Raw genomic sequence first — 26579 nt, 5'->3', positions numbered from 1 at the left:
AGTAATCCAATCAATGCTGAAGCTAGGGATGCTAAGCTTTGAATAATATGTTAAGAAATTACCCCTATTACGTGAAATTATCAGATTTTAATTGTTTTTAATTAACAACATATCAGTGAACTCAACTTCAGATATATATAACTGTTTAGCACAGTAGGAATCATCTGCCCTGAGACAGAGCAAATGTACATAGCAGGAATATCAACAAATATTCCATACCTCCTACATTTGTAGTCAAAATGGCAAGTGTTTTTCAACATTGGACAAGGATAGTTTGAGAAAACATTATCAAATAAATTCTCCCTTGTAAACTCAGCGTGACACTGCATTCCAAAATTATAGCTAAGACCACAAAATCTGTCTTACTGGCAAAGGCCAGATTCCAGGAACTGACTTTGCAGTCTGAAAAGTTATAAACAGTTCTGTTAGACGCACTTGCATCAAGGAGATCAAACTGAAGCTAACTTTGAATTGTTTCAGCAGAACTTGAATGATTTCTTCAAAGGCAGAAGGGATGGACCCAGTATTTCTCCCATTACACAACACAAAAAAAGGTGCTTAGTGATAATAATTTCTGGTTCCTTTAAAAGAGAAGCTTCTCACTAAAGCTGTACTGTGGATTTGCAAATAGTTTAATTATAAACTTTTAAAGTAAAATATTTATTTCAGGCACAATCATGTAGCCAGACATCTTTGGCTTGATTAAACATCTCCAGCCAACTAATGAATCACATATTTCCAGCTGATAAAACTCAGCATGGAAATTACTGCTACAGTACTATGGATGCCTTACGCAATTTCCTTTGATTTCATGATAGAGCAAGGACATATAAATTATATAAGCAACAGTTTACACTCACTTATCAGCTAAGTTAAGGACAAGAAGCTATCTCACTCTATGAAGTACCCCAGAGTTACGTATAGGTATGAAAACTTATTTGGGAAGTACTGTACATTCCAAGCATTAGCAGCATTACAAAAATAAAACTTCTCACTTCAGAAAAGAAAGCCTAGAAACTGGTGACAAACCTGTAGTTTTAAACAAACTGTACTTTGATTAGCATAATGATCCTGAATAAGATTGAGGAAAACAAGGAGGCGTTCCATTGGTTCTTGGAATAGTTTGGGGGCAATCAGCCATCTGATGTCAAAAATTAAAAAGTAACAACTGCAGAGCCTGGAAGTTCATACTTTCTAATACTATGTTACTGTAAATAGAAAAATAATCCACAGCATCCTGCATACTTAGAAGTTTGAATATGCCTCCCAAGTACTTCCATTACTATGCAAACTGAATATTTAAACACAGCAAAATATATAAAAAAATATATACTTGTCACTGAAATTAGGAACTGAAATTAGCAAGCACTTAGCAAGAAAACAGAGATATTTATGTATATGAAAAGGTCATTTTTTCAGTGGTAAAATATTTCTTGTTAATTTTGTACAGTACAAGACTACAACCGTAGCCTGATGTTGAGTAAGAAAGGGGAAGGCTAATTAAAGAACAAAGGAACAGACTGCAAAGACTTATCCTTTTCATATCTTAGTTTTCAGCAGCTGCATTCCTAAAGAAAATACTCTAGATATTGTAGGAAGTTTTCATTTATCTCTTTCTGCAATGGCTTTAAAGGACTGACTGTGATTTCAAAGTATTTACTACTAGTAAAACCTGAACTATTTTACTTAGTACATGAGAGACTGACTCTTTTTCTACTGTTTTTCTTTTTTTTCTCTCTGTTTTTTCTGTTCAGTTCTTGTACACCTTTCTTGTTTTAGTCATTCCCAAACTACCAGTCGCTTCCAGGACTATGGGCGAGCTCTTTGAAGAAGCAAATTCTATCAGTTTGTTACAGACAAGGAAGCATGACATGAACAAGCTTCAGCAATTGTCTCAATTCTCATGACAAAGCCTTGGGACTGAGAACAGATTCTCTTTTCAGATACCTTCTCACACACTTGCTGGCAACACTGCTAAGGATTTATTAAGTTATATAATAATCCACAAGAATTTACCTGCAGGCATGCCATTCCAGGCAGTAAGCAGGCAACAGAGCACATACAACTCATCATAATGACACTGAATCTTCTAAATTTCCATGTCCAATGTGGGTCTGTTGGCTACTTTTGTTAACAGGAAGTGCACACATGATCTGTGTCTGCTGCCTCCCTCGAGAGCTGGGTTTACTCTGTGTTTGTGGAAAGGGTGTTTTACCAAAGTGCAACACAGGTGGCATTTTCCCAAAGTCAGCCTACTTCCTAACCAGCACACTCACACAAGGGTCAGTTTATAGCCTGCAGAAGCTGTTCTTGTGTGCACCAGTCATGTGCAAACCAGGACAGCAGCCTGAAGCAAACCATTCCCAGGACCAGAACAATTCCCTCAGCCTGCAAGTTGAGTGTTTGCTCCATACATTGCTCTAAGCACCTAGGCTGGGCACTCCCTGATTTCTCAGATTCAGGACAGAAATGTAAATACTGCTTTAAATGAATAAAAAATTAAGAACAAAGTACATAATTCCTATAAAAAAAACTGCCCTGTGTTTTACACTGCAGACAGAAATAACCACTGTACTAAAGTTTCTAAAATCTGTTTTCAAATAGAGCATACGTCAGTGCAGGATTTCAGGTCACAAACCTTGGACACCATTATGGAATATGCTCCATAGAACACCACTCTGGAGGCACATAGAAAAAGGGAAGTGGAAGTCTTACCCTTGCGGTTCTTGGACGGTCTTGTTTTCCACTTTCTGTTCACATTCTTTTATCATGGAACTCAAAATAACCTAAGACACATAAGGAAGAGAGATACATAACATTTGACATTTTTCCTTTTACGTTAACACTTCTCATGAAATCTACTCTGCAAATAATTCTGACATTAGCAGAACTGTTTAAAGGTTTCCCTGGTTTTTTTTTAAGTGCCTTTGAGTTCCAGTTATCTGATAATGCCTTGTGGTTAGAAACAACAAAAACGTTCAAAGTTACTTAAGGAAGAAAATGTTTTCCAGATAGTTACAGAAGTTCAGGACTCCTTCCTTTCCTCCCAGGCTTTTAAAAACAGAGCTAAAACAACATCTGTGACACTATATCTTCATCAACGTTATGCATGAAAGAAAAAGCAAGGAAAGAAAAAGTTGTGGTGGCATCCTAAGACGACATCTTAATAGAAGGAAGTGCTAAATTCAACTTGATATCATTCCACTGATGTCTTCCAGAGTTCCTATGACTCATGGCTTTTTTCGTTTATTTAAGCAATTACAGTGTTAAAGCTTTCTGCAGAGTATTTAAGACTTAAGACTCCTCCACACAGACATTTTTACATTTAACCAAAAATTAAGGAATGATTCCCAATAGCAGGTTTTAAAAAAAATTAATACAGTTAATTCATGGGACATGTTCACAACAGTACTGTTTTAACACATTAAGACAAAAGCGTTTTGAAACACTTAGGCAAAAAAATTAGAATGCAAAGTATGAAACTATAAATATATACATATAAACAGATATATATATATATACACTGCCAAAATGGAAACTTCCTCTGCCACAGCTGAAAAGAAAGCTAAATGCTTTTTTGAGACACTAAACTTAAAATTTCAAAGCTACAAGCAATTAAAATGAGTACTGTCTTACCAAACCTCAATATATATATAACAAATGAAGAAACCTAGTTTCAATCTCTAGAATACAGATCAGTCACTAATAGTTAATACCAACTGGTAGCTATTTTAAAATGTATTTGTATAAATTAAAATGCTGGTTTCTGTCAAGTCTGTCAAGATGTGGCCTGGTTTGCAGATCTGTGCCACTGTTCACTCTATTTCTCCAAAAGTACTACTTCGGCATTTGAAACATTTTAGGTAGCAGGTGTTACACACTCTTGAGTGTTTCAAAGAGCAGCATTCAAACAGGACTACAACTCTTCTGCTAAATTTGCTGTCCTCCATTTGCACAAAATGTTATACAAATACTTAACGCTCAAGTGTACAGAGGTACAAGAGAAATACATTCAGAATTCTAGTGAAAAAACAAGCTTTTTGTTCTCTGTCATAAAAGCCCTGAAATTTCTAAGCACAGCTACCATAATTTTTGTTACTTAGCATTTCTACCTGTACACTGGAGCTTTCCTACATTTTTGTACATCTGAATCCAGATGTTCCAAATATCAACAATATGAAGCCTTGATCAAAGGGGAGAATAATTAATCAGAACCCAGGATCATTTCAATAACAGGATGGATTTCCCATCAATTGCACAGCTCCTTCTGGGAAGGCTGTGTAATTTCTGGATGAAGTGGAGCAATTCTTGCCTCTTCCACAAATTAATTTTTAAATTTCTACGTTATGCCTTTGCACATACTTCTCAGACCTATGCCCTTGGGTTCTTTGTTTGGTCATAGCACTGATTATGAAATCACATCTCCTTGAAGAAAAATATTTTAGAGCACCAACTCTGTATTTAGAGACACTTATGAGACTAAACGTGCTGAAGTCTTATAAACAATACCGCAGTATACGGACTAAATATTTTTACCAAGTGCTGACTCACTGTCGTGAAACTCAAATCCACTTACTTTGAAAACCCATAGAAGGCAAGTGGAAAATGAGCAAGAAGGGACCTATCGAACTAGAGATGCTGGTAAAGTATCTGAATGTCTGCAAAAGGTGAAATGTTTCCTTTAAAGATGAAAAGGTCTGACCTAAATGCCCAATTTAAACCATTTATATGAAATAAAGGAAAACAAGTATGAGGTATGAGTGGTGAATGCTGCCAGACAGGACCACACAAGCCAATTCAACAATGTTAACCTTGCAAGATGAGCATAAACTCTGTACTGACGTTAATGCCATTAGAGCTAAGGCTCTGTGATTTAGGAAATGTGTATTTGTCAAGTGATATGCCATTGAATCATGAATAACACCATAATGGCCAAAATAATGAAAAAATGCTTAATTCTGTTTATGCAACTATCTAGTTATTTGAGACAGTAAATGGCATTCATTTCAGAAAACATGATTTTCAGATAGAAGGCTTCCAAAAGAGACACTAGAACTCACTGGGCCTCAGAAGCCTCCATCATGATGCCTACAAAAATTCTACTGAAGTGGGAAGCTGATCAAGCACTAGATATCCATTTCTACAGGAAAAAAAAGGGGATAAAAATTGTAAAGCCTGTAGTGAGTTTTCTAGCCCACTGGAGCACAAGCAAATATTTTTAATTTTATATTGCTCTCTGGCTAAAAAAACAAAGCACTTGGCATCACGCCTGAAGTCACTTAAGCACAGTAATGCAGAATGTGGTAATGGAGGATTAGAGCTGTCTTTACTTACTGATTTATTTTAAATCCTATTCCCTTCCTCAGTTCCTTCTCTGACTACAATATTCCAACTCAATCAAACTGAGTTCTAATTCAGAGTATCTTTTGAACTGACTATTTCCTTAAACCTTAGAAATTACATTAACTACAAAAATGAAGTAGCAGTATTCATATCAGTTATCCCATTGGTAAAAGAAAATGAAACTTTTGTCTTCTGCAGCTTTCAGATATATGCTTAAGACCTTCCAGTCCATCTTCCACCTCTCTCTGAACATAGAATGTCATTGCCACACCTCCAGTGCTGCCTGTGATAAGGAAGCACAATTCTGTTGCCTTTGAGTGATGCTCAGGTCACTACTGTTCTTTTATTCAGCCTTCTGAACTCAGATCCTTTCCTTTCAGGTTGAAAAGTTCCTCCAATAATAATATACAGAAAATAAAAGATTGATACTATGGCTTTTAGATGGAAATGTAACTGGAAGACGGAACTTTGTTACTGAATATAAGAACTCAGAAATCCTACAGAATACAGTCATCTCAATTCAGTCACTTTTGCAAACACAAGGAAAATAAATAATTTCTCACATACAAAGTAATTCATGTAAGTGCAGTATTAACCTTCAAAGACTAGAACTTCTCTACATTCTGATTAAATCTTTTCCTCCATCCCTTGAAATGTTCATCCTGTTAAGATTTTCTCCCACATGAAACAAAATGACATCTCTTTTATTTCTACTACTTACTTAACATCTCTTTGTTTCAATCTGTTAGTATTCATCCTCTTCAAGTACTTACCAAAAAAGTGCATTTGGCCAAGATTTTCAAGTTGATCAAGCTGGCTTCTTCTGCTAAACTTTTGGGTTTTTTTGCTGCTTTGTGTAAGCTCCTCCTACCAGAGACCTTGTTCACTGCCATGTTGTCCTGTCTGCTTCTTTTAATCTGGTCTTTGCAATTCACAGAATCACAGAGTGGTTGAGGTTGGAAGGGACCCCTGGAGGATCATCTGGTCCAACCCCCTGCTCAAGCAGGATCACCTGAAGCCAAATGCTGAGGAAGAGCATGTCCAGAGGTCCTCAGCTTAGAAATACATTTTACAAGATTTTACTGGTTTTTAAATCATGTGACCTATTCCTTATCAAAAAACCCTCAATGCCATGAGCATACCACTTAGGAGCAGTCTTCCCTAACTTCTGGTTTTAAACACCATCACATTTCAACTTCTGCCATGTACATTTCACACTCAGTAAACATAGCTGCTCACCTCATGCTCTGGAGAGAGATGTTCCATGTCGGTTCGTAAACACTTCAGTCCTGGTAGAAAGTGATTGACCATTAAATCCTCTGAAATAACTAAAACCCAGGTTGTTAAGGTATTGTAAGGACTGCCTTTTGAAATTATATTCTTTTTTGCTCTCTTCTCATAATGTTGTTTTATGGAACACAGGGGCAGCAGCAAAACTAAGAAAATGGAACAGCATTTGACACTTCATGACTAATAAAAAGGGAAAAAAGATCTTAAACATATTTAAGACCATGTATTTCATACCTCTATACAATTCTTTTAAGATTTTTTTCTTGATTTATTGGTTAAGATCAAGAGTGCTGTGCTTTGCACTTTTAGAAGGGTGCTGGTAACACAGCAGTGCTTAGGCTACTGCTGAGCAGTGCTGGCACAGCACTCAATATTCCCCTCCATCAGTAGGCTGGGGGAGAGCACACAGCCTGGACAGCTGACCCAAACTGACCAGAGGGATGTTCCATACCTATGATTCAGATATAAAAACTAAGAGAAAGTGGTGGTGGCAGGGCAGGAGACCATTTGTTACTGTGATACTTGTTTTTTGGAGCAACTGCTACACATGCTGAAGCCCTGCTTCTTGGGAAATAGATGGACATTGCTTGCTAATGGAAAGTAGAGAATAAATCTTGTGTTTTGCTTTGCTTCCATGCATAGCTTACGCTTTATTAAACTGCCTTTATTTTGACACATGAGTTTTTCATCCACTCGATTTTCTTCCCCACCCTCACCCACCCTGATGAGGAAGGGAATGAAAGAGGCTTGGTGGGCATCTGGTATTCAGCTAATCCATGATATTCACCATTTCTGAAAACCTCCCCCTTATGCTGAATAGACCATGTTTTACATGACAGATTCAAAGACAAACTTAGTTATTTCTCTAATATTAAATTTCTCTCACCACCAGAGAAATAACAGCCAACCCTCCCCTGAAAAAAGGATACAACAACAGGAAAGAGCACTGTAGGACTCAAAGAGGTGGGTAGCAATATCCAGTCTCTTCGAATCAACAGACTGCTGGTTGTTGACCAAGGCTAACTTGTGCAAGTGTGGAATAACAACTGGAAAAGTAAATACAAGAATAAGTATTTGAAACTGCTTTCCACAGACTTGTTTAGCATTAAACAGGTGCCATGCGGCCACTGCAGGCACCTGAAACTTCACACATCAGCATGGAATAAAAACTGCAAACAACTTCTTTTGATGGGATTGCCCTTGCACATTTAATGGATTGACTCAAACTTCAAATAAAAAATTGTGGTAGCACAAAATAACCTAAAATAACGAGGTACCTTGGACTACCTTTGAAATAATAACAGTTTACAGAAAAGAAAGAAAAACCCCATCCATGTAACCAGCATACCTATTAGCTTTCAGACAGAGAGGAAGACTGCATCTTCCCATGGATACAACTTACATTCGTCTCTAAATCTGGGCTCAGCGTTAGGTCCAACTCTTCCAAATGTTTTTATGATTTCTGTGTGTAAAGAATGTTGGTCTTGATACTGAGGGTCCTCCAGGAAAGATGCCAGCTGCATTTTTACTCTCTCCAGAAGCTTAAATATTCCAAAAGAAATAGAAAGAACACAAAAGAATGAAGATGCTAGAAATTGCTATGATCAGTTCAGAGTATGTTTACAATCTTTTGTATTTCGGATGACGCATTGTGGATTTTCTTCTAATTTACAGATTTTTTCCTACCAGGATGTTTCAAACTCTTCAATGCACCTCTATGTTTTAAAGATTTTAATGTTTTAAAGACTACTACCAGGGTTTTAATCTGATATATCTTTTAACAACAGACAAGTATTCCCATATAGCTGATCTTTCCTCCTGAGGTTTCCTTGAGTCTGATACTCCCTTTTTTTACCTGCTATTACAGTCGTCCCTCTTACTATTAATAACTACATAGTTTTCCTATTTAATTAGAAATTAGTATTTCAATCTCAATTAAATAATTTTTTTTTTTGCAGAGGACAGAGATGCAAAAGTAGTCACATAAAACCAATGGAACTAAAAAGATTTCTTCAACTAAAGGCTAGAAAACCAAAAATAAGATGAGATTGGTATTTAATTTGGATTCAAAGTTGAAAAAATAACATTTTATGATATATTTTGGAAGGTGCTATCACCTCAGTACTCTAAGGCTTATTATAATTAGTGCAATGGATACAGTAATTTCTGTGTGGTAACAAAACAATATTCTTCCCAACTGATTATAGGCATGCATTCCAAGCTACAAAATTCTAACTTTTTCATCTTCCAAGTACATGTGAGTCATCACTGACTTGACTCACATTACTCACATTTCCTCAAACACATTCTTTTAGAATATGTTGAAATTCCGGGAAGAATGCAAACTCTGCAAAACGCTGCAAGGACTTAGAGAAGAAATTCAATTGCACAGTTGTTATATGAAACAAAATCCAATTTTCTACTGCTTACAGCAGAATCCTGACTGTCTTCAGAATTCCTATCCATTACCATAGTATAATCATTTAAAAAACAAGGAGGAATTGCATCTCTACATTATCTTCAAGGAATACTTTACTAATGTCACGTCTTGCAGAGCCATTTTGGACACCAAGGGCTAAACCAGCAGATATGACTGGAACAATAAGAGTCTTGTGCTCTTCTAAAGTATTTGGGAGCCAAGCAGGACACCCTAAAGCATGTAAAATAGTACAATATACAACAGTACAATATGTGGATGTTTTTGGTCACCATTTTAAAATAGAACTATTTCAGCTGGAATAATGGAGTTAGATTTCACAACTGTACTGGACAAGCTTTTAAAAACATTTTGAACATGGGATTTCCCATCTTCAAGCACAGGCCTCCCCTCTACTTATCTGTCTCTGTTTGTTTATGCTTGTTTGAGATTTAGAAGGAAATGTTTTCACTAGTTATAAGGGTTGGTTTGTTTAGAGAAAAAAAAAAAAAAAAAAAAGGCCATTGCAAAACCGGAAAGCACTTTGGAAGAGAATATGACAAAGAAAGAAAGAAATAATTTATGAGTTGGAGTTGCCCTTCCTTTTATTCTGGATTTATCAAAAAAATCGTCCACTTCTTATGCTACAAAAACACAGGTGACAACAGGTGTCTTACCTCTCTCTGAGTAACAGTTTCCATGATGGTCCCAAAAGCAGGGATTGTAGCAATCCTTACTGAACTGCAATGGAAGAATAGTGTCTTTAAGATGTATTCAACACCAAGAACAAAATTACTTAAATAAAAATTAAATAATTAGTACTTTTAAGTTACATTAGTTTCTAGCAATGATGAAATTAAAAAAAAAAAAAAGCAGACCAGGAAAAAGCAGACCAGGATTAACTCAAGGTCTCAGTCTGAAACTCACAATTCAGGATCACTGGACAAGGTAACAAGGGCCGGAGCAACCCGCTTGTCAACTAATGCTTCACTCATGCCTCGAAGAGTCAGCTGTAAACCAGTCAACATGCAATAAAAAACGCTTTGGTAAACTTGAAGAACTGGGTTAGCTGTGACTGAGGATGGGCAGGCAGACTCTTGGGGTTGTTCTTGGTTTAGTCACCCACACAAGACATTAAAGCCACTAAGACTCTATTCATGCTGGAGCATCTGTTAGTAACAAGTTGTTAGTGAGATTAGCAAAGCATCCCTCCTTAGCTTGAAAGAAATACCACATCAGAATGTCCAGGAAATGAAGTGCCATGGCTACCTATCAGAAATGAGATGCAGCCAAAAGCACTTTGCATTTCACTAATGCAGATGATACTTAATTTTGCAGTGGCAAAGCTGATAGCATTACAGAATAGTAGTATCCAGCTTTCTGCTAAAAATGATGTAAGCAAATTTGAAAACTGAGAACATGATTAAATATAGGAAAAAAATGAAATTACATGGATTTAAGTTTTCTATTTAAAGTTTACTCAGCATTTTTATACAGTTTCATTCCAGATGTTGCAGTACACCCTTTCATTTAGAAATAAATGATTTAAAGGTTACTTTCCTTTAACAATAATTCAATTCTTGTTCAGCTAGATTAAGAGACATAACTGATGGTTACTTCTTTCTAAGTATTAAGAGGGATGCTAGGTATATAAGACAGTCAGGGAACTTACATTTCAGGGTCACTGGAGAGAGTAATGAGAGCAGGAACAACTCTCTGAGCTACCAGAGTTTCATGTACCCCCTTCACCAACAGCTGAATGGTCGGAGCAGGGGGGTATCACAGGTGATGCACGGAAAGAGTGAGCACAGTATCATGGGAAGAAGAACGGCACAACCAAGAGAGAGAAAGAAAAAACACAAAAAGCAAACCAAAATTAGAAGCTAAGCAAATACTGCTACACTAGAGCTTCATAAATGCAAAGGCGTGAAGAAAGCTAAAGTGGTCTGGCAATCAGCACAAACATAAATTCAACAATACAATGTTTTCTTTATTTTCAGATATTTTAAAACTTGAACTCAAACATTTAACAAATAATTGCATGTTTTATTTCAGATACTATTTCAATTATAAATAAAGTTATGTATAATTAAGTCTTAAAGTGAAGTCAATTTGAATTTGACAATTTCATGTAAATGCTGTTCCTAACTCTACATAACAGTATTTATCATAATAAGTGGCAGTCACGTGCAACACAGAAGTCCTGACTAGGCCAAATGTGTGTAGATTTCTCCACACCGAGTGATACCTCTCAGAGCTTTAACAATGAGACAAACAGCACCTTCCCAGATGCCAAAATGTTTTCCTGAAAGTCATTCAGGACTCCTTGATATTTAACAACCATTCAAACAGGATGCATGCTGGTCTGTGCAGGTAGACAATGGAGAATCCTTGAACTATCCATGAAATGTATTTCCTCAAGTCTTTTTGCAAACTAAGGAAGAGATATATTGCAGTGCATCCCAAACATTAAAAGCTTGAAATCACAGTAAAATTCACGACCCATGAACACAACAAAGTTGTTTGAATCCAGATGTTCCTAGGTGATTTTTTTACATTACCTATGTAGTTATACACAAGCATTTGCTGCATATGTTGCAAATGCCCTTTACACACTTTCTTCATATGAAAACCTACTAATTTTCAAACCAAGTTGCAAACTTTTTTCCTATTCAACAAAACAGTAGGTTTTGTCTTCATTAATAAAAAGAGAAAAGATTAGATACTTCCATTTTGGGTCTCATGTAAGAAAGTTTGTATGTATTTGCTGGTTTTAGGAGATAAATATAAAAACCAGTAAGTTTATATGAGAATTATGAAATGTCTTTTTAATCTTTAACTATATTCTGATTATTCACATTGCATAATGAACACAAATTCTAAGCTTTTCCTCTGGGAAAAGTAGTAGCTGTCAGTATAGCAGTACCAAAACCAGCCAGTATTTACATCCTCTAACTAGGGAAGATTTTACATTCTGCTACTTGTTAGAGCATTCCTGCTTTACCAACTCTGAATTTGAACCAAAGTAAGTTGTGAAAGACTGGAAGGAACTTGACTTTTCAAAAGCTTCTATACAAAGCAGTCATTCCTATTAAGCAACATTTGTGTGTGTGTGTGTGTACATGCATGAGCACACAGTCATGGAACAGAGCGTGGCCTCACAGACAATAACTGATGAAGCAAAAACAAGGGAAAGCTGTGTAAGAATATAAGATACTATTGCTGCAAAACAAAGCACCTGGAGGGGCAAAGTTGCAACATCCTATACTTATTATTCAGAAAGTATTAGAATGTCAGTTCAACTACAACATTTTAATATTTATACATTTCACAATTATTTACACTGGCAACAACTCCAAGTGCCAATCTGTTGAGTTCATGGGCTACTCTTCAAACAGCTGTTAAGGACATAGCTCATGGTTTGCTTATGATGGTTTTACTCTCATATACAGCTTTACTAATTTTCACATTTATTAAAATAGAGAATTCTTATAATTTTCAATCTTGAACAAACAGGGACTTGAGTTCTCTTTACCAACCTTCATTTAGAGAAAAGCCTAGCAGTTATACAGTGCTTTGAAAAAAACCCCAAATGCTTGGGATTTGTATAAGTAGTAAATAATTTAGAATGATCTCAGCTTCATTCCTGTCTGGTCTGCCACTTTTCTAAGTATGGTAAAGCATGGTGAACAGATGGATTCCATCACACAGAAAATACAACATGCTTTATAATACAAGTGTCATTCTGAAGATGTGTCCCTAGCCCTGAACCCAAACAGACCAGCAAAGCTTATGTATAACTCAACTACGTGCTTCATATTCAAATCAGAGCAATCAAATCTGTTTGCATCAACATTCAAATGGAAAGCTGCTGACTAAAGACATTAATACAGAAGCAACAGGAACAGCTGGATGGGCAAAGCCATGGAGCAGCATGTAAGGTTAGAGTGAGAGACAATATAAATTGTTATCATTTTTTGATTCTTCTAAATTATTACTTGTACATACTGCAGCTTAAAAATGATAGCACAAAGCTTCCTGCCCCAAAGGAGTGAAGGAGTGCAAAGGCCCCACATCATTTCTGTGTCCTTCCAACCCTTAACAGACTGTAAAGGTTTGGTAAAGCAGCTGGGCCTGCAGCCTCTGTGCTCTTATATCCTGCAGGTCATATACTCTTCATCAATCTTCCAGTAGTGAAACCAACTATTACTATCTTTTTGCACAGGTGACTTCCCAAATTTACATAATACCATGTATAAATATAATACCAATATGCTACCATTTTCAAGTAGAAAAGCATTTAAAGGAAAGCTGCGTAAGCTTTGGTAAAAATTGAAATATGCTAATAAATAAGATATGAAATAGCATGCATAGACTGCCTAAAAATAATCAACATGCAGCTGAATTTGAAAAGAAACTGCAGCCAAGACAACAGCCTGTTGTAACTGAGGTCTTCCACATGTTTGGCTAATGTTTATTAGGGAAAAAAAGCTTATTATTAAAAATAGAATATTAAAAAATGCTTTTGTGAGAGGGAAAACATGCAAATAGATTTTAAGGGTGTCCAAAAATTACCATTTCCTTTTTAAAAGGAGGGGCAAAAAAACCCCAACCCAAACCAGAAAAAAAGGACATGGTTGGATGTTTTCAACTGAAGTCTCTGGATGGAGCTTGTTGTGGTTGTTTACTGCTCTCTCTGCTCTGACTTGCAGAGTGTCACTAAAGAAACCTGATGGATATGTTAAGTGCTCTTTTTTTCTGAGGCAGACTTGAGGTTTGCATTTGCAAACGGATACAAGATGTCAGGTTCAGATAGAGGTCCCCTCCAGAGCTATCCAAACGAGACAAATATGGAAGAAATGCACAAAAAAGAGAGAAGGATAAAATAATGGTGATTAGAAATATGTTTCTAACAGGCAAAGGACAAAAGGTTCTCTCTTTGTTCAGCCAATGCAGTATGTCCTAGAGTTTTTGAATATGCCTTTTAAAATGAACATTTGATGAAACAAAAGCATGATGTGAAAAAAACCAGCAAATTTACTAGGTATACTTCAGTCTTTATTCTTATGAAAATTTATAGATGTTAAGGGGAAAATGAAGTTGTCATTATGAGGCAAGTAAAGTAACTGTATATTCTTTTTAAATTCCTTTAATTTTCATAAAAAATACAAAATTGGTTACATGTGTCTTCACCACCATATCTGGCACAAAGAAAACTAGTTTGAATTACAATGCAAGTGCATTGTATGAGAATACACAAGACCTACTGAAAATGGTAAGTTGTATAGTAGACTACTGATGATGTGTTGAATAGCAAAAGCAGAAGTTAGAACTCAGAGATGCTTGCTTATAACCTATAGAAAGATGTGCTGTTGAACAGAGAACAGATACAGAAACAATTGAACAACGACCTCCTGCTCCATCACACAGTACACAGCTTATTTAAGTTGTTTGTAATTATTAAGAATGTAGCAACATTGTCTGATTGATCCCCGTTTTAAAAAATGAACTCTAGTTTTAAAAAAGTGAATGGCAGTTTGGATAACACTTACCTCAAACATTCTAGCAGCTGTACATCGAACAAGAGCAGAAGTATGGACAACTCCATACCACAAAACAGTTAACAGTAGCTCATGATAAGCTGGGTTTGCACTAGGAAAAAACAGTTGGGCAACTGATCAAACAAAAATGCTCTCAAGCCCTGGATATGTTCTTTACCTAAAAAATGCAGTCTTAAGAATTCCTTGTTCAACAAATCTAAAACTCCAGTGTTTATTCTTTCTGAAGGATACAAAATACTTATCTCATTCTGAAAGAATCACAACATGTTGCAGTCTAGAAAATATATTCCTTTTTAAAGTTAATTAACCCCAAGCTCAACTTTAAGAACGTAATTTTCAATGAATTATTATACTGAATGCAAATACATATCTAGAACAAATGACAATAGTATGGTCAACACAAAATTAATTTCCATTGTATTTGCAATGAGTAATTTTTGTGGAAATTTTTTGTTTGGCTTTTGGTGTTTCTCTTTTACACTTCAGATTATTTTATTTTACTGCTACATTTTTAAGCTAGAAATTACAGTTACACCAGGGACAAGAAGCAAGTATACCCTTTATCCGCCCAAAGCATTACAGTTATTTAAAATTACAAATAGATTAGCAGCTTTTAGTATAAACTTCTAATTAGTCAACCCCCAGATATAGTCTTTACCCTAGTTCCACAAAGGAAGCTTTCAGGCTATCAAGAGGAGCATGGGACAGTGAAAGCATGGTCATTACATCTTCTAGGAATCCAACTAACAACTTGCGGTCTTCTTCCTGAAAGAAGGGAAGAGGGGAATACAGTGATGAATGTGCTGGAAGGACTGCTGAGGTTGTGATGGCAACCTGCAGCTGCAGAGGAGACAAACTATGAAAAAGAACAAATGAGATGAAGCACTTAACAAATTTCTTAGGAACTTCAAAAATGTGGTTAGAGAACAAGAGCCTTTCAAAGCAAACACATGAAGAGATTGTGTTTCATCAACTAAGCACATACTCATACATAAATTCTTTTATTAAAGAAATTTTTAAGAACAGTACTTAAGCACATTTATGACTCCTGAAAGTTTGTAAGTCATAATCCACTAAAAATTTGTAAGATTATGAAGAACCCTTTTTCCTGACAGATATGTATATACTAGAACTTGACTTCTTGCTGCAGGGGGATTAGGTAATATTTATAGTGTTTTTGCTTTAGTACTAGGTAAGATTAAAATTTTAAGATTTCAACTAGGCTTCAAATGGCAGTTTACTTGTTTCAGTAAGTTTTGCACCATGATGTTTGCGAAGTTCAGAATTAAATGGCCAAGAACCCATTCCAGGAATAACATTAACAGAGTTTTGATAGAGGGATATGGTAACTCATCGTGGCATCACCACCTCACTAGAAAACTTTGTTTGTAAATGTATATACAGCTTACCATTCATCTACCTATCTTCAATGCACAAGGACAGTAAGGTTTCAACAAACATGCTAACGTTTAGATACATTTTAAAAGTAAGTTTCACACACTATTATACATTAAACAAAGAAACAGAAACCCAAACCTACCTGAATATAACATGTAAGGACTCCTGTTGCATAGATGGGAACTGTGGCTTTTGTTAGCACTCCATTACCTGCTGTGGAATCTAACACAGTGAAGAATTGAGGTTTATACATACACAGGAGTAGAGAACATATGTATTATATATAGTAGACTTACATGGTGTATTTAAGTGTTATAGATTTAAACACCTTTTTAAATATACATGAAGAATTTATAAGCATGTATATGCATACATACACAAACGTGCTTAAATAATACTCAAGGGCTATTTGGATTTGAGATTTATTTTTTTTTTACTTTACACATAGTCTACAACTTGAGTGTTCAATTCAGATTAAGACTAGATTTTTTAACATTTCACCAAGATAACAAATTTGAGAACTGCAGCCTGAAACTGTTATTTGAACAAAAGATTGAAAATCTTTTTCCTGTTGCAGTTAAGATCACTTTATTTCAATAAAAAGCTACTTACCTATGTTTTCCTCAGACAGTCTTAAGATTTCCTGGAACTGTGGTTTTACCTATGCAAAGGATGATGAATTCCGTGTAAGAAAACCTGCTACCAGTGTCAATTAACTTATAAAAATAAAAAGAATTGCAAAACAACATAAAAAAAAAAAACCCCAAAACAACAACAATCCCTCTCTGGAGGCAGCATGTACTGCAATACAGAGTTTAATCTTTAGGTAATCCGCTCATGTTTGACAATTTCCCTTGAAGTATTCTTAAATTATATTCAGAAGTTATTTTATTGAGAAAAATTATATAATTCCTTAATAAAAATGTTTAGATACCACCTAGAGAAAATATTTCATGCTGGGAAGGCATCAACTTTAAATTTTTTAATCAAGTCAAGCTGGAGTAGTTATATACACTACAAAGAGTGAAGAGTATGATGCTCTGAAGAAATAAAGTTGTTAAATAACCAGAATTAGGACAATCTCTCCCACTCTGTCATTCACAAATGAAATATGAAGAATATAGGTAAAAAAACCAATTTGTCCCTGGCTGGGCAAGATGAGAACACCATTCCAAAATAACCAAACCCAGAAAGGACACAAACAGAGCTCTAAAATTAGCAGGTTTAAATGTAGTTATGGAATAGCATCAGTGAGACATGACAATATAAACGTTCACAAGGTGAGGCTGTTCTGACATACCGTAAATAGAGAGAATATATGTTATCAAGGTATTCTTTATGTAGAACATTTAAGGTAATATCTTACCTTAGTGTTTGTAAAAATTTTCCCAAATGTCCTACAAAGTCTCCAGAAAAATCTAGAGAACTCATGGACACAGGCAGTTGATGCTACATTGATCTTGCCAACTATTTCTATAAGCTGTGGTAGCCTAAAAATCAGGAAACAAAATGATATTAAACACTACTCTGATTTTTTGCTTTTGTGCATTTACATTTATTATAGATTTACTATCTATATTTATAAATAAATGCAAATACAGAACACTAGTGGTTCTAATAATTTAGCTACATGTTCTGGTCAATTCCTGACCCATGAAGAAAGCAAGGGTTTAAGTGCCAGAAAAGTCTGACCCACATTTTCAAACATCTGTTACTATCACGAGATAGTCAGAATACAACAATCTTTACTTCACAAGAGAATTAACCATACTGATGCACAAAAAAAAGAAACAAGGTTTCAGTACAAATAGTTACCTGCATGTTCTGCTAGACTTGGTATTTTCTGAATAAAATCAAAGGCAATTCAGTATGAAAATTAAAATGCCTGAAATAAATTAAAAATATGTCCCTCTTTGGTAATTCTCAAATGCAATCATTCTTAGCATTCTTATATTCCGTAACTGTCAAACGTGACCATGCTGAAGAACTATCAACTGACACATTCTGAAATTAGGTATCCTAAGACACAAATGAACTCACAGCTGATTGACTACCCATAGCAGAGTCTCCCAGCCTGTGGTGCCCTCGTGTTCTAGCTGATGGTCGTACAGCTGCAACAACATCGCCAGCTGTTCTCGGCTTCCAATGATGACGGCGACGTCCTGAAGAGGCGACATGGGTCGAGGAAACCTAGTGACTGTAACAGCAGAGAACAAGCAACCATGAACAAAAGAAGATGAAAATACCAAGGAGGTGATGTCAGAAGCAACAGCTAAGAAACTGTGAAACTCATTAAGTGCCTTCTCTACAAGGTTATCAATTTGCTTTTTAAAAATCAGTGAGTTAAAATAATCTCTGAAGATATTATGTAACACTCAGTTAAAAAAAGAAAATAAAGAGAGAGAACATTATGATTGCCAGAACAGCTTGACCAAGATCAAACCCTGCCTGACTGACCTAGTGACCTTCTATGATGAAATGACTACATCTGTGAACAGGAAAGAGCTATAGATGTCACCTGTCTGGACTGCTGTAAGGCTTCTGACAGTCTCCCGAAACATCCTCTCTAAACTGGAGAAATACAAATTTATGGATTGGCTTTTTGGTGAACGAGATGTGCACATCTGGAGGACAGTGATCAATGCCTCAATGTCCAGATGGACATCAGTGACTAGCTGTGCCTCTCAAGGGTCCATACTGGGACCAGTAGTGTTCACTATCTTCACTAATACACAGAAAAAGGGATGGAGTGCCCCTTTGCCAAGTCTGCAGATGGTGCCAAGCTAAGGGACAGGCTGCCATCCAGAGGGACCTGGACAAGCTTGAGAAATGGGTCCATGGGAATCTCATGTGACTCAACAAGGCCAAGTGCAAGGTACTGCACCTGGGTCAGGGCAACACCCTGTACCAATACAGGCTGTGGGGTATGAAGTCATTGAGACTTGGGGGTTCTGGTGAATGATAAAACTGGACATGACCCAGCAATATTTGCTCGCATTCTGGAAAACCAACACCATCCTGGGCTGTGTACAAAATAGCGTGGCCAGCAGGATGAGGAAGGTGATTCTACCCCTCTGCTTCTCTCTCATGACACCACACCTGGAGTGCTGCATCCAGCTCTGGGGTCCCCAGCACAGGAAAGACATGGACACGTTGGAGCAAATCCCAAGGAGGGCTACGAAAATGCAAACAAAACACAGAGCACCTTTCCTATGCAGAAAGGTTGAAAAAGCTGTGCTTGTTCAGCCTGGAGAAGACTAGGCTAAAATCTGAAATTTTGGAATTCCTTACTTAAGTAGTAACCACTCCCTGAAAAAGTGCTCATCTTCAAATTATTCAAGTCAGCTAAATGAGCCTTACCATGGCATGTTTAACATTTCAGACAGTAATGTACCACTCGTTGCTTTCCAAATTCTCCTTTGTTGCCCTTTCTTTGCATCTTAACACACGACACTATTATCAGCGCGTGACATCTTCAAAAAGTATTTGCAACAGTACAAAAATACCCCACGGGCTAAGACTGCTGATATAACAGCAACTTCACCATGAGGCCATTCAGTCACAGAATGGTTTGGGTTGGAAAGCACCTTAAAGATCACTTAGTTCCAACCTTACTACCATGGGCAGGGATACCTTCCACTGCTCAAAGCTCCACCCAGCCTGAACACTGCCAGGGATGGGACAATCTTCTAGGATATTACATAGATACATAACAGATGGTGATGCTGCTGCATTATGCTGTGTTTTTCCCACTCCATAAATTTGTAAGAATTAACTGAAACTGAGGCCAGCCTTTCTGAGCTATTATTGGCTATTAATGGAAATTAGTTCTTTAGAAACATTTAGGAAGTACAATTAAAAATTGCTTTGCTTTCTAAAAGCTTCTTAGAAGAAGTAGAAAAAAATAGATGAATTTTTTTTTATGATATCTCAAGCATAGTAAGGGGTGCAAAAAAGAAGAATTACTTAAGAATTTTCTACGGAAGACCAATATGAAAAAATCCACGAATCAGAAATTAATAATTTACCTTCTATTTGTGGTACTTCTCCCTGAAGTTTAGCTTTGCTTGTAAAGGGTGCATTCTGTAGCACCAGTGCAAACAGCGAAGGAATCAATGACTGCAGGGCAGACAGATACATGTGCAGCTTATGTTCATCCAAGCCATGTTCTCCTTCCTGAAACAAACAGTACATTAACTTGGAATTTTTCAGTTTGGATGATCTGTTCCTTAGGTATGTATTCCCTGGAAAGGCATCAACACATCTGTGATGAGCTTCTACCCAGACACACTAATTATAAAGCAATTTAACCTAAGCATAAGTATATTTTGTCACTTTTAAGTCACCACTACTCTAAAGATACAGGCAATACAGCCCTTGGCATTTAGCAGTTCATGCTGACGAACAGACTAATATTTTGAAAAAACATTTTTCAGCACATTTTGGAACTACGGATTCTTTGCCACAGAGACCAAGGCATCTAAACTGAATAAACAAGTCACCCGTACTCTGAAAGCAATCATCTTCTTTCAGTGTGTTAGATACATAGGAGACACCCAATTTTTATAGAAATTTGAAATATCTATCAAATGAAATGTGCAAACTGGATCATAACTGGAAATGACCTAACTTAACCATTCAAATCAACTTTTCTGCTTGTTTAATAAAAACTGCCGTTTACTAAACTCTACACAATTTAAACATGGGACAAATGCTATTAGGCTATAAAACAAAACAGTAATAAAGAAGATTATGTTTAGTTTGGGGTAAGTTTGGTGTTTTTTCTTGTTTTTTTTTTTTTTTCTTCTTCCAAAGTGCAAGTATAGAATACAAAGAAAATTCTCCAATGCAGAAACAGCTGAGTACATACCCTGAGCAATTTTTCAATTTTATTAAGCAGTGTAGGTATAAGATGGAACTGTAAATTTCCCAGTTCTGTTGTCCAGGCAGCGTAAGCAGGTAAAAATACCTGATGTGTTGCACTAACCACACGTTCTGAAGGGTCTCCTAAAGCTGAAAGCAGCAGTTCAAAACCCTGGTAAAGGACAGTAAAGAATGCAATTATTTCCCAAAAATTTATATACACATTTTATCACTCTGCCTTCAAAAACTCAAAGAGAAAAGTTCTTTATTTTCACTTATCTGAAACATTATTGAACAGTATTAAGCTGAACTCCAGGTAGGCTTTGTTGCAGCAAATAAATCTGTGTTAGTAAGTGATGATATCAAGCTGGCTAATAATATCAGGTGGGCAGTGAAGTGGTATGTTCTTAAAGGCAAATTATGAACTATTAGCAGCTTTTGTATAAGATTTAATGCTACTTGTAGTTTTTCTGTTTTGTCTTGGTGATACAGTAAAATGAACATTCATATAAATAATCAATTTTAAAAATATCTGGAAAGAATTAATAAAAAAGCAGGAATTTAAATAACCCCCACTTATTATAGAGCTCCCTTATTTTTTCATGAAATATCTACAGAAAGCATTTTATACGTACAGAACCCAAACCAAATGATACCTGTTGATATTTATCTGGATCATCAATATAGCCCATAATGATGCCAAGGCTTTTGATCACAGCTTCTCGTACCAGATCTGCCTTATCTTCCATTAGCATCTGTTGCAGCATGGAAAGTACTAATGAACTACGAATTTCTTTCTGTTTGTAAATGAGAAACATATTTGTTAAATCCAGTGAAACAAGAAATATCAGTTTGCATCAACTATTATAAAAACTTTCCACTTCTTTCAGTGCTCACAAACAAAATCCCTTCCTCCAACCATAAATTCCTTTATGAATATTACATGTTCAATTTTCACAACAGAGGATGAATGAATAAAAAATGTTAGTAGCTTCATTAGAGAGACTTTTGTCCTACAAAGCTCAGAACTAAGGTCCTTTCATTCATATGGAACCAAAAGTAACTAACAGCAGTAAAACTACTATAGACCTAGACTTAAAACTAATCACTGCATTGCTAAATCGGAGAAATTTGGTTTTAATTCAGGTTCCCTTCCCCCTGCCCTTTCTCTGAGGCTTCAGATTCTACTTTACCACTGACATAATTTCACTGCTTCTTGTAACTGGCAGCACTCTTGATGCAACATTCCAGTGTCTGAAGAATGCTACAGATGGGTGCCAATTCTTTTTCCATAGACTTGTTTCCTTAATTGGTCCTAATTATCTTTTCTTTACAACATTTTTACTGAAATGAGTATTCATATTGTTTTTAGAAACATTTTATAGCTAGATTAACCTGTATTTCTTCATAACAAACTATCTCCTCCTTAAAGTGACTTAATGAATCTCATGCATGATATAAAGTAGAATGTGACTGTCTATGCATAACATACATATTTGGTAATGTTTAAAATGATAAAGGATGCTTACATTATGCATCAGATTTTTACCTGGCTTTCCCCAGCAGGTATTTGGAGTCTATTAATACTTACTGGAAGGTAAGGTGCTAGAGCTCCACAGGATTCTGCTACCAGTAGCCGTCGCTCTGGGTATTTGTGGTTGATCTGGTAAAGAGAAACAGATGGACTATTTGCTTTAGTGTAACCAGCATTCAAAATGGAAGTTGCATCTGGGTACTAAGCAGCCTCAAATTCTTGCACTGAGGCATAAAGGTGAGGAAGCTGTCCTACAAGACAGAGCTTATAGTAGGAAAAGTCAGAGAAGCACATATGTATATGAGAAGCATGTACATATACACAACAAAAAGGAAAGCATGGGCTGCTGTACTCTAAAGAATGTGCATAACTCCTGAACTGGCATGACATGAAATACTTTGTCTTATGAAGCCTTTCAGGAGCACTGCTCCTCCAAGAGCTACACAAGTGCCCTCTAGTGCTCTGAGCCGAGCAGTGCAGCAGAGCTGCCCAGGCCCTGCTGAGCAATCCGTCAAAAGAAGACACTTGTAGAAGCCTAAACACATTTGCATGCTATTAAAATCCTGCTCTCAAGTCCAGCATAAATCTAAAAAAAATTCATATTACCAAGAACCTCTTGATCCTGTGATATTCCCCTTTCTACTCAAAAGTTTCTTGAAAATTCTGCCTTACCAATTTAGTATTTAATATTGACACTTTAGAATCAAATCTGCTTTCTGGTGTAGCCAGATTTAGCAGCCTGTGTGATGGTTGTAAAATGAAATAATTAAGTGTTTCAATATACTTTGTGAATAAGAAAAGTCTATGGTAAAATGCTGAGACTAAAATACGAATTTTTTATGCTGTTAGATAAAATAGGATTTGCACCATTTGGTGCAACTGTTTCTTGCTATGCAGTGGATAGCCTTTGTGAGGCAGCCACCTCACTGTGAAAACAGACCAAAGTACTCACTGCTGTCTTTGTCTCTATCTTGAAAGACTAGCCTTCAGTAGACTGAGGTCCCTAAAAATTCATGCCAAATTCTGGCATAAGGAGGACCTTTGAAGAAATTGGACATACATCAGTCTGTGGGCCCTGATGGGGATGTACCCATGAGTGCTCAGGGATCTGGCTGATGTCATTCCAAGAACACTCTTGACATTTAACAAAATGTTGTGGCAATGGGGGATATTCCTGAGGACTAGAAGGAAACAAATGTCACTGCTACCCTCAGAAAGGCAAAACAGACTAAAAAACAGGCCAGTCTGCCTCAGACCAGCTCCTGGGAAGGTGTTGGAGCAATCAGCCTTGCAAAGTGTTTCCAAACATCCAAAGGACAAGAAGGTGGCTGGAAATAGCCAGCACATAACTACATAGAAAAAACAACACAACCAACCTGACAACTTTCTGAGACAACTGGCTCAGCATACTCAACAATGATGCCTGACTCTGTTCTGGTATGAAATTACCAAGAAATCTCTCAAGAATTAAGTGTGGAAAAGATGATTTCAAAGAGACTTCAATGAACAAATTGTAAGCTTCAAGACTAAACTGAAGTCTCAAACATGGATGAATATTCTTTGAGTATGTCTATCATTATTTTGCGTTCATTCATCAGTAGAGCACCTGTAATAATTTTTGGAAGTATGGAGATTTCATAGATGAAAAATATTATTAATAAAGTAAGAGGCTGTTTTAAAACCTACTAGGCTGTGAAGGTGGTGAGGCACTGGAACAAGTTGCTCAGAGAAGCTGCGAATGCCCCATCCTAGAAAGTATTCAAGGCCAGGCTGGATGGGGCTTCAAGCTAGATGGTCTTTAAGGTCCCTTCCAACTCTAACTTTTTTATTATTCTGTAAAAATCTTTGACTTATGTGCCATCTTTTCAAATGCAAATTCTTCACTGGCAAGAGAGACACATCATCTTCTGGAACTCTGCCTACCATGAGGGCAACAGCAATGACTAATTTCACGTGGTTTAGGTGGTCTGCTATGGCAATATAAATATTACCCCTGATATTGCAAAGACATACTAGAGGAAAAGAGACTCAATTTCTGTCAAGTTTGTGTTCAAGGAAGATGAGTAGCCACTGGGAATGAAATGCAACTACAAGGTTTATTACGATTTATTTTCCTTTTGTCTTTAGTTAGCAGCATTCCGATAACTGGTCCCTAGTTTTGAGCGACCTTTTCAGCATTCACAGAGCCTTCAACTAAACAGTTACCGAATTTTACCGGCAAAAGAGCAGGTATAGAGTTTACAAAGACTAGCCTGATAACTCTGAGCTCCACAAGGGATCAATGAAAAGGATGAATTTGCTGAAGACCCAGTCCTTTCATCTGTAAACAGATGTTGGTTGGAGACCAAGAGCATGAATCCGTTTCATGATTTACACATATAGTGCAAAAAGTAGAAAAACAAGTCTATAATAGAGTTCCTTCTACAAACTCAAGACTTATGACAGTAAGATTCAGCTGGTATTACACTGGAAAAAATAATGACCTGGTTCCAGTACTGCAAAGTCTGGCAAACTGCATTAAGTAGGTACACAGTGACATATGACTTGGCAGTCTGATATGCTGTACTTGTACAGTTGGACTCACTTCTCTTTTGCATCAGCAATTACCAAGAAGTGGATGAGGAAAATGTGCTCTGCCTAAGGTAACAGATTTTTTCAAGTACAGCTTACATTTCATAAGGACTACGAAAAGAAAATGTTGCTTGCAAAATTAGGCAAAAATACAGAATTCTTTGTATGGCTCCTTTCAAACTACTACTGCCACAAGACCTTCACTTAATCAACAGATACACCAGTCATTCACAACAAGCACAAACACTGCATATAATTTGTACTTCTACTGTCAGAAAGCATTAAGGCTGTTAAAGCTTAGACTTTATTGTGAAACACAGATTACTGTGTTATGCAAGGAAGAGTAGAAAACTACCAGACCAGAAAGACTCTGCCATCAAAGCAGGCATTCCCACTCCGTCATGGCTTAGTTATTCATTGTCCTTTCAAGCGATGATGAGCTCCCTTTCCTTCACTATGGTAGGAAAATACAACACATTTTCACCTGAACTCATGTTGCCCTGCTTCTATGCCTCAGATGAGACAGTAAAAACATTTCAGTTTGGTTGTTCAGTTATTTCTATTCATTTGGAGTGTCTGAGAAAAAGACCACTGTGATTCTACAAGTGACATGCAGACTTCAGTCTCATCTTACAGGTGCCCATCTATGAGACTTGCCTATGAGTACTTTGGTCTTTGATTTTCTGTTTAAGAATTTAAACTAGCCAAAGTGTGGACACTGCTCCAGGGACTTAATACAATATTTAAAAAAAATCAGCAAATAAAATCTTTGAATGAAAATGGATTTCCAACAGGCTGGAAGGTACAGTAAAAATTATAAAGATACCTAGCTAGCAATATGTTACACAACACTGATGAGGAACATGTGCTTATCTACACTTCAATAGAACGGCTTATTCAGGTACAAGCACGTAACTACAATCTCCAGATAATCTTTAATAAGCTTTCTGCTTCTGAGATGTTTTTAATATTAGATAAAAATATGTATGATAAGAACAAAGAACATCCCGGTATTTTTGAAAATCAAACCCAAAACCTCCCCCTTGAATAAATAAAACTCAAATTTAAGAAATTTTGACTCATTTTGGATCATAAAGCAAACAATAATCAGTTACCTGCTCCCAACACTGTGGTAAAAGTTCAGCTTCTACACGTGTTGGTCCAACATGCCGAGCAAATGCCACACACCCAGTCAGTATCATCTGTCTGAAAATATTAATTTAAAGCTTTAATCTGTTTATAAGGTTTTATAATATATAATATATATTCTTTAAGTTAGGAAAAGCACATGCTGATAGGCAATAGGTAGTTGTCTGCTGTCAAGATTTTTCACCATCCATATTGACTTAAAGACTAAATATTAAATTGAAAGCCACGAATATCCGTGGTCATTGCAGGGTGGGGATTTGCTTACATGATCTTCAAATGTCCCTTCCAACCCAAACTATTCTATTATTTTTAACTTGTTTTATATTCAAAATGTCTTTTCCAAAATCTTACAGATCCTCAACTCCATAATCCAGTCTGAAAATCTCTGATTTGGGTATTTCTGATTTTCCAAAGTCTGAGACTGGGAGTCTCTGACTAAAGTTCTCATTTAATT

The 26579-nt window shown here is 36.4% G+C and overlaps 1 protein-coding gene across 4 annotated transcripts in view; it reads right to left on the bottom strand.

The window, feature by feature from the left end:
• RELCH (RAB11 binding and LisH domain, coiled-coil and HEAT repeat containing) overlaps positions 1 to 26579 on the bottom strand; it is a 73358-nt gene that overhangs the window by 2607 nt on the left and 44172 nt on the right. For 2 of the 4 annotated variants that reach the window (XM_056483967.1, XM_056483970.1), the window contains 17 exons: positions 26092 to 26182; positions 22463 to 22534; positions 21528 to 21668; positions 20879 to 21043; positions 20037 to 20184; positions 18049 to 18205; positions 17375 to 17498; positions 16621 to 16669; positions 16151 to 16230; positions 15269 to 15375; positions 14602 to 14701; positions 10722 to 10804; positions 9727 to 9790; positions 8036 to 8174; positions 7563 to 7679; positions 6583 to 6671; positions 2716 to 2786 (listed from right to left, as the gene is read on the bottom strand). In XM_056483967.1, coding sequence (XP_056339942.1) covers positions 2716 to 2786; positions 6583 to 6671; positions 7563 to 7679; positions 8036 to 8174; positions 9727 to 9790; positions 10722 to 10804; positions 14602 to 14701; positions 15269 to 15375; positions 16151 to 16230; positions 16621 to 16669; positions 17375 to 17498; positions 18049 to 18205; positions 20037 to 20184; positions 20879 to 21043; positions 21528 to 21668; positions 22463 to 22534; positions 26092 to 26182 — 1797 coding nt within the window. Of the gene's footprint in view, positions 1 to 2715; positions 2787 to 6582; positions 6672 to 7562; positions 7680 to 8035; positions 8175 to 9726; positions 9791 to 9976; positions 10060 to 10721; positions 10805 to 14601; positions 14702 to 15268; positions 15376 to 16150; positions 16231 to 16620; positions 16670 to 17374; positions 17499 to 18048; positions 18206 to 20036; positions 20185 to 20878; positions 21044 to 21527; positions 21669 to 22462; positions 22535 to 26091; positions 26183 to 26579 lie in introns of those variants that run through there. The other 2 variants (XM_056483968.1, XM_056483969.1) reach the window with 2 other exon arrangements.

This window comes from Oenanthe melanoleuca, chromosome 2 (genome assembly GCF_029582105.1).
Source record: "Oenanthe melanoleuca isolate GR-GAL-2019-014 chromosome 2, OMel1.0, whole genome shotgun sequence".
Taxonomy (NCBI): Eukaryota; Metazoa; Chordata; class Aves; order Passeriformes; family Muscicapidae; genus Oenanthe; species Oenanthe melanoleuca.
This window is presented reverse-complemented; position numbering and strand designations above follow the sequence as displayed.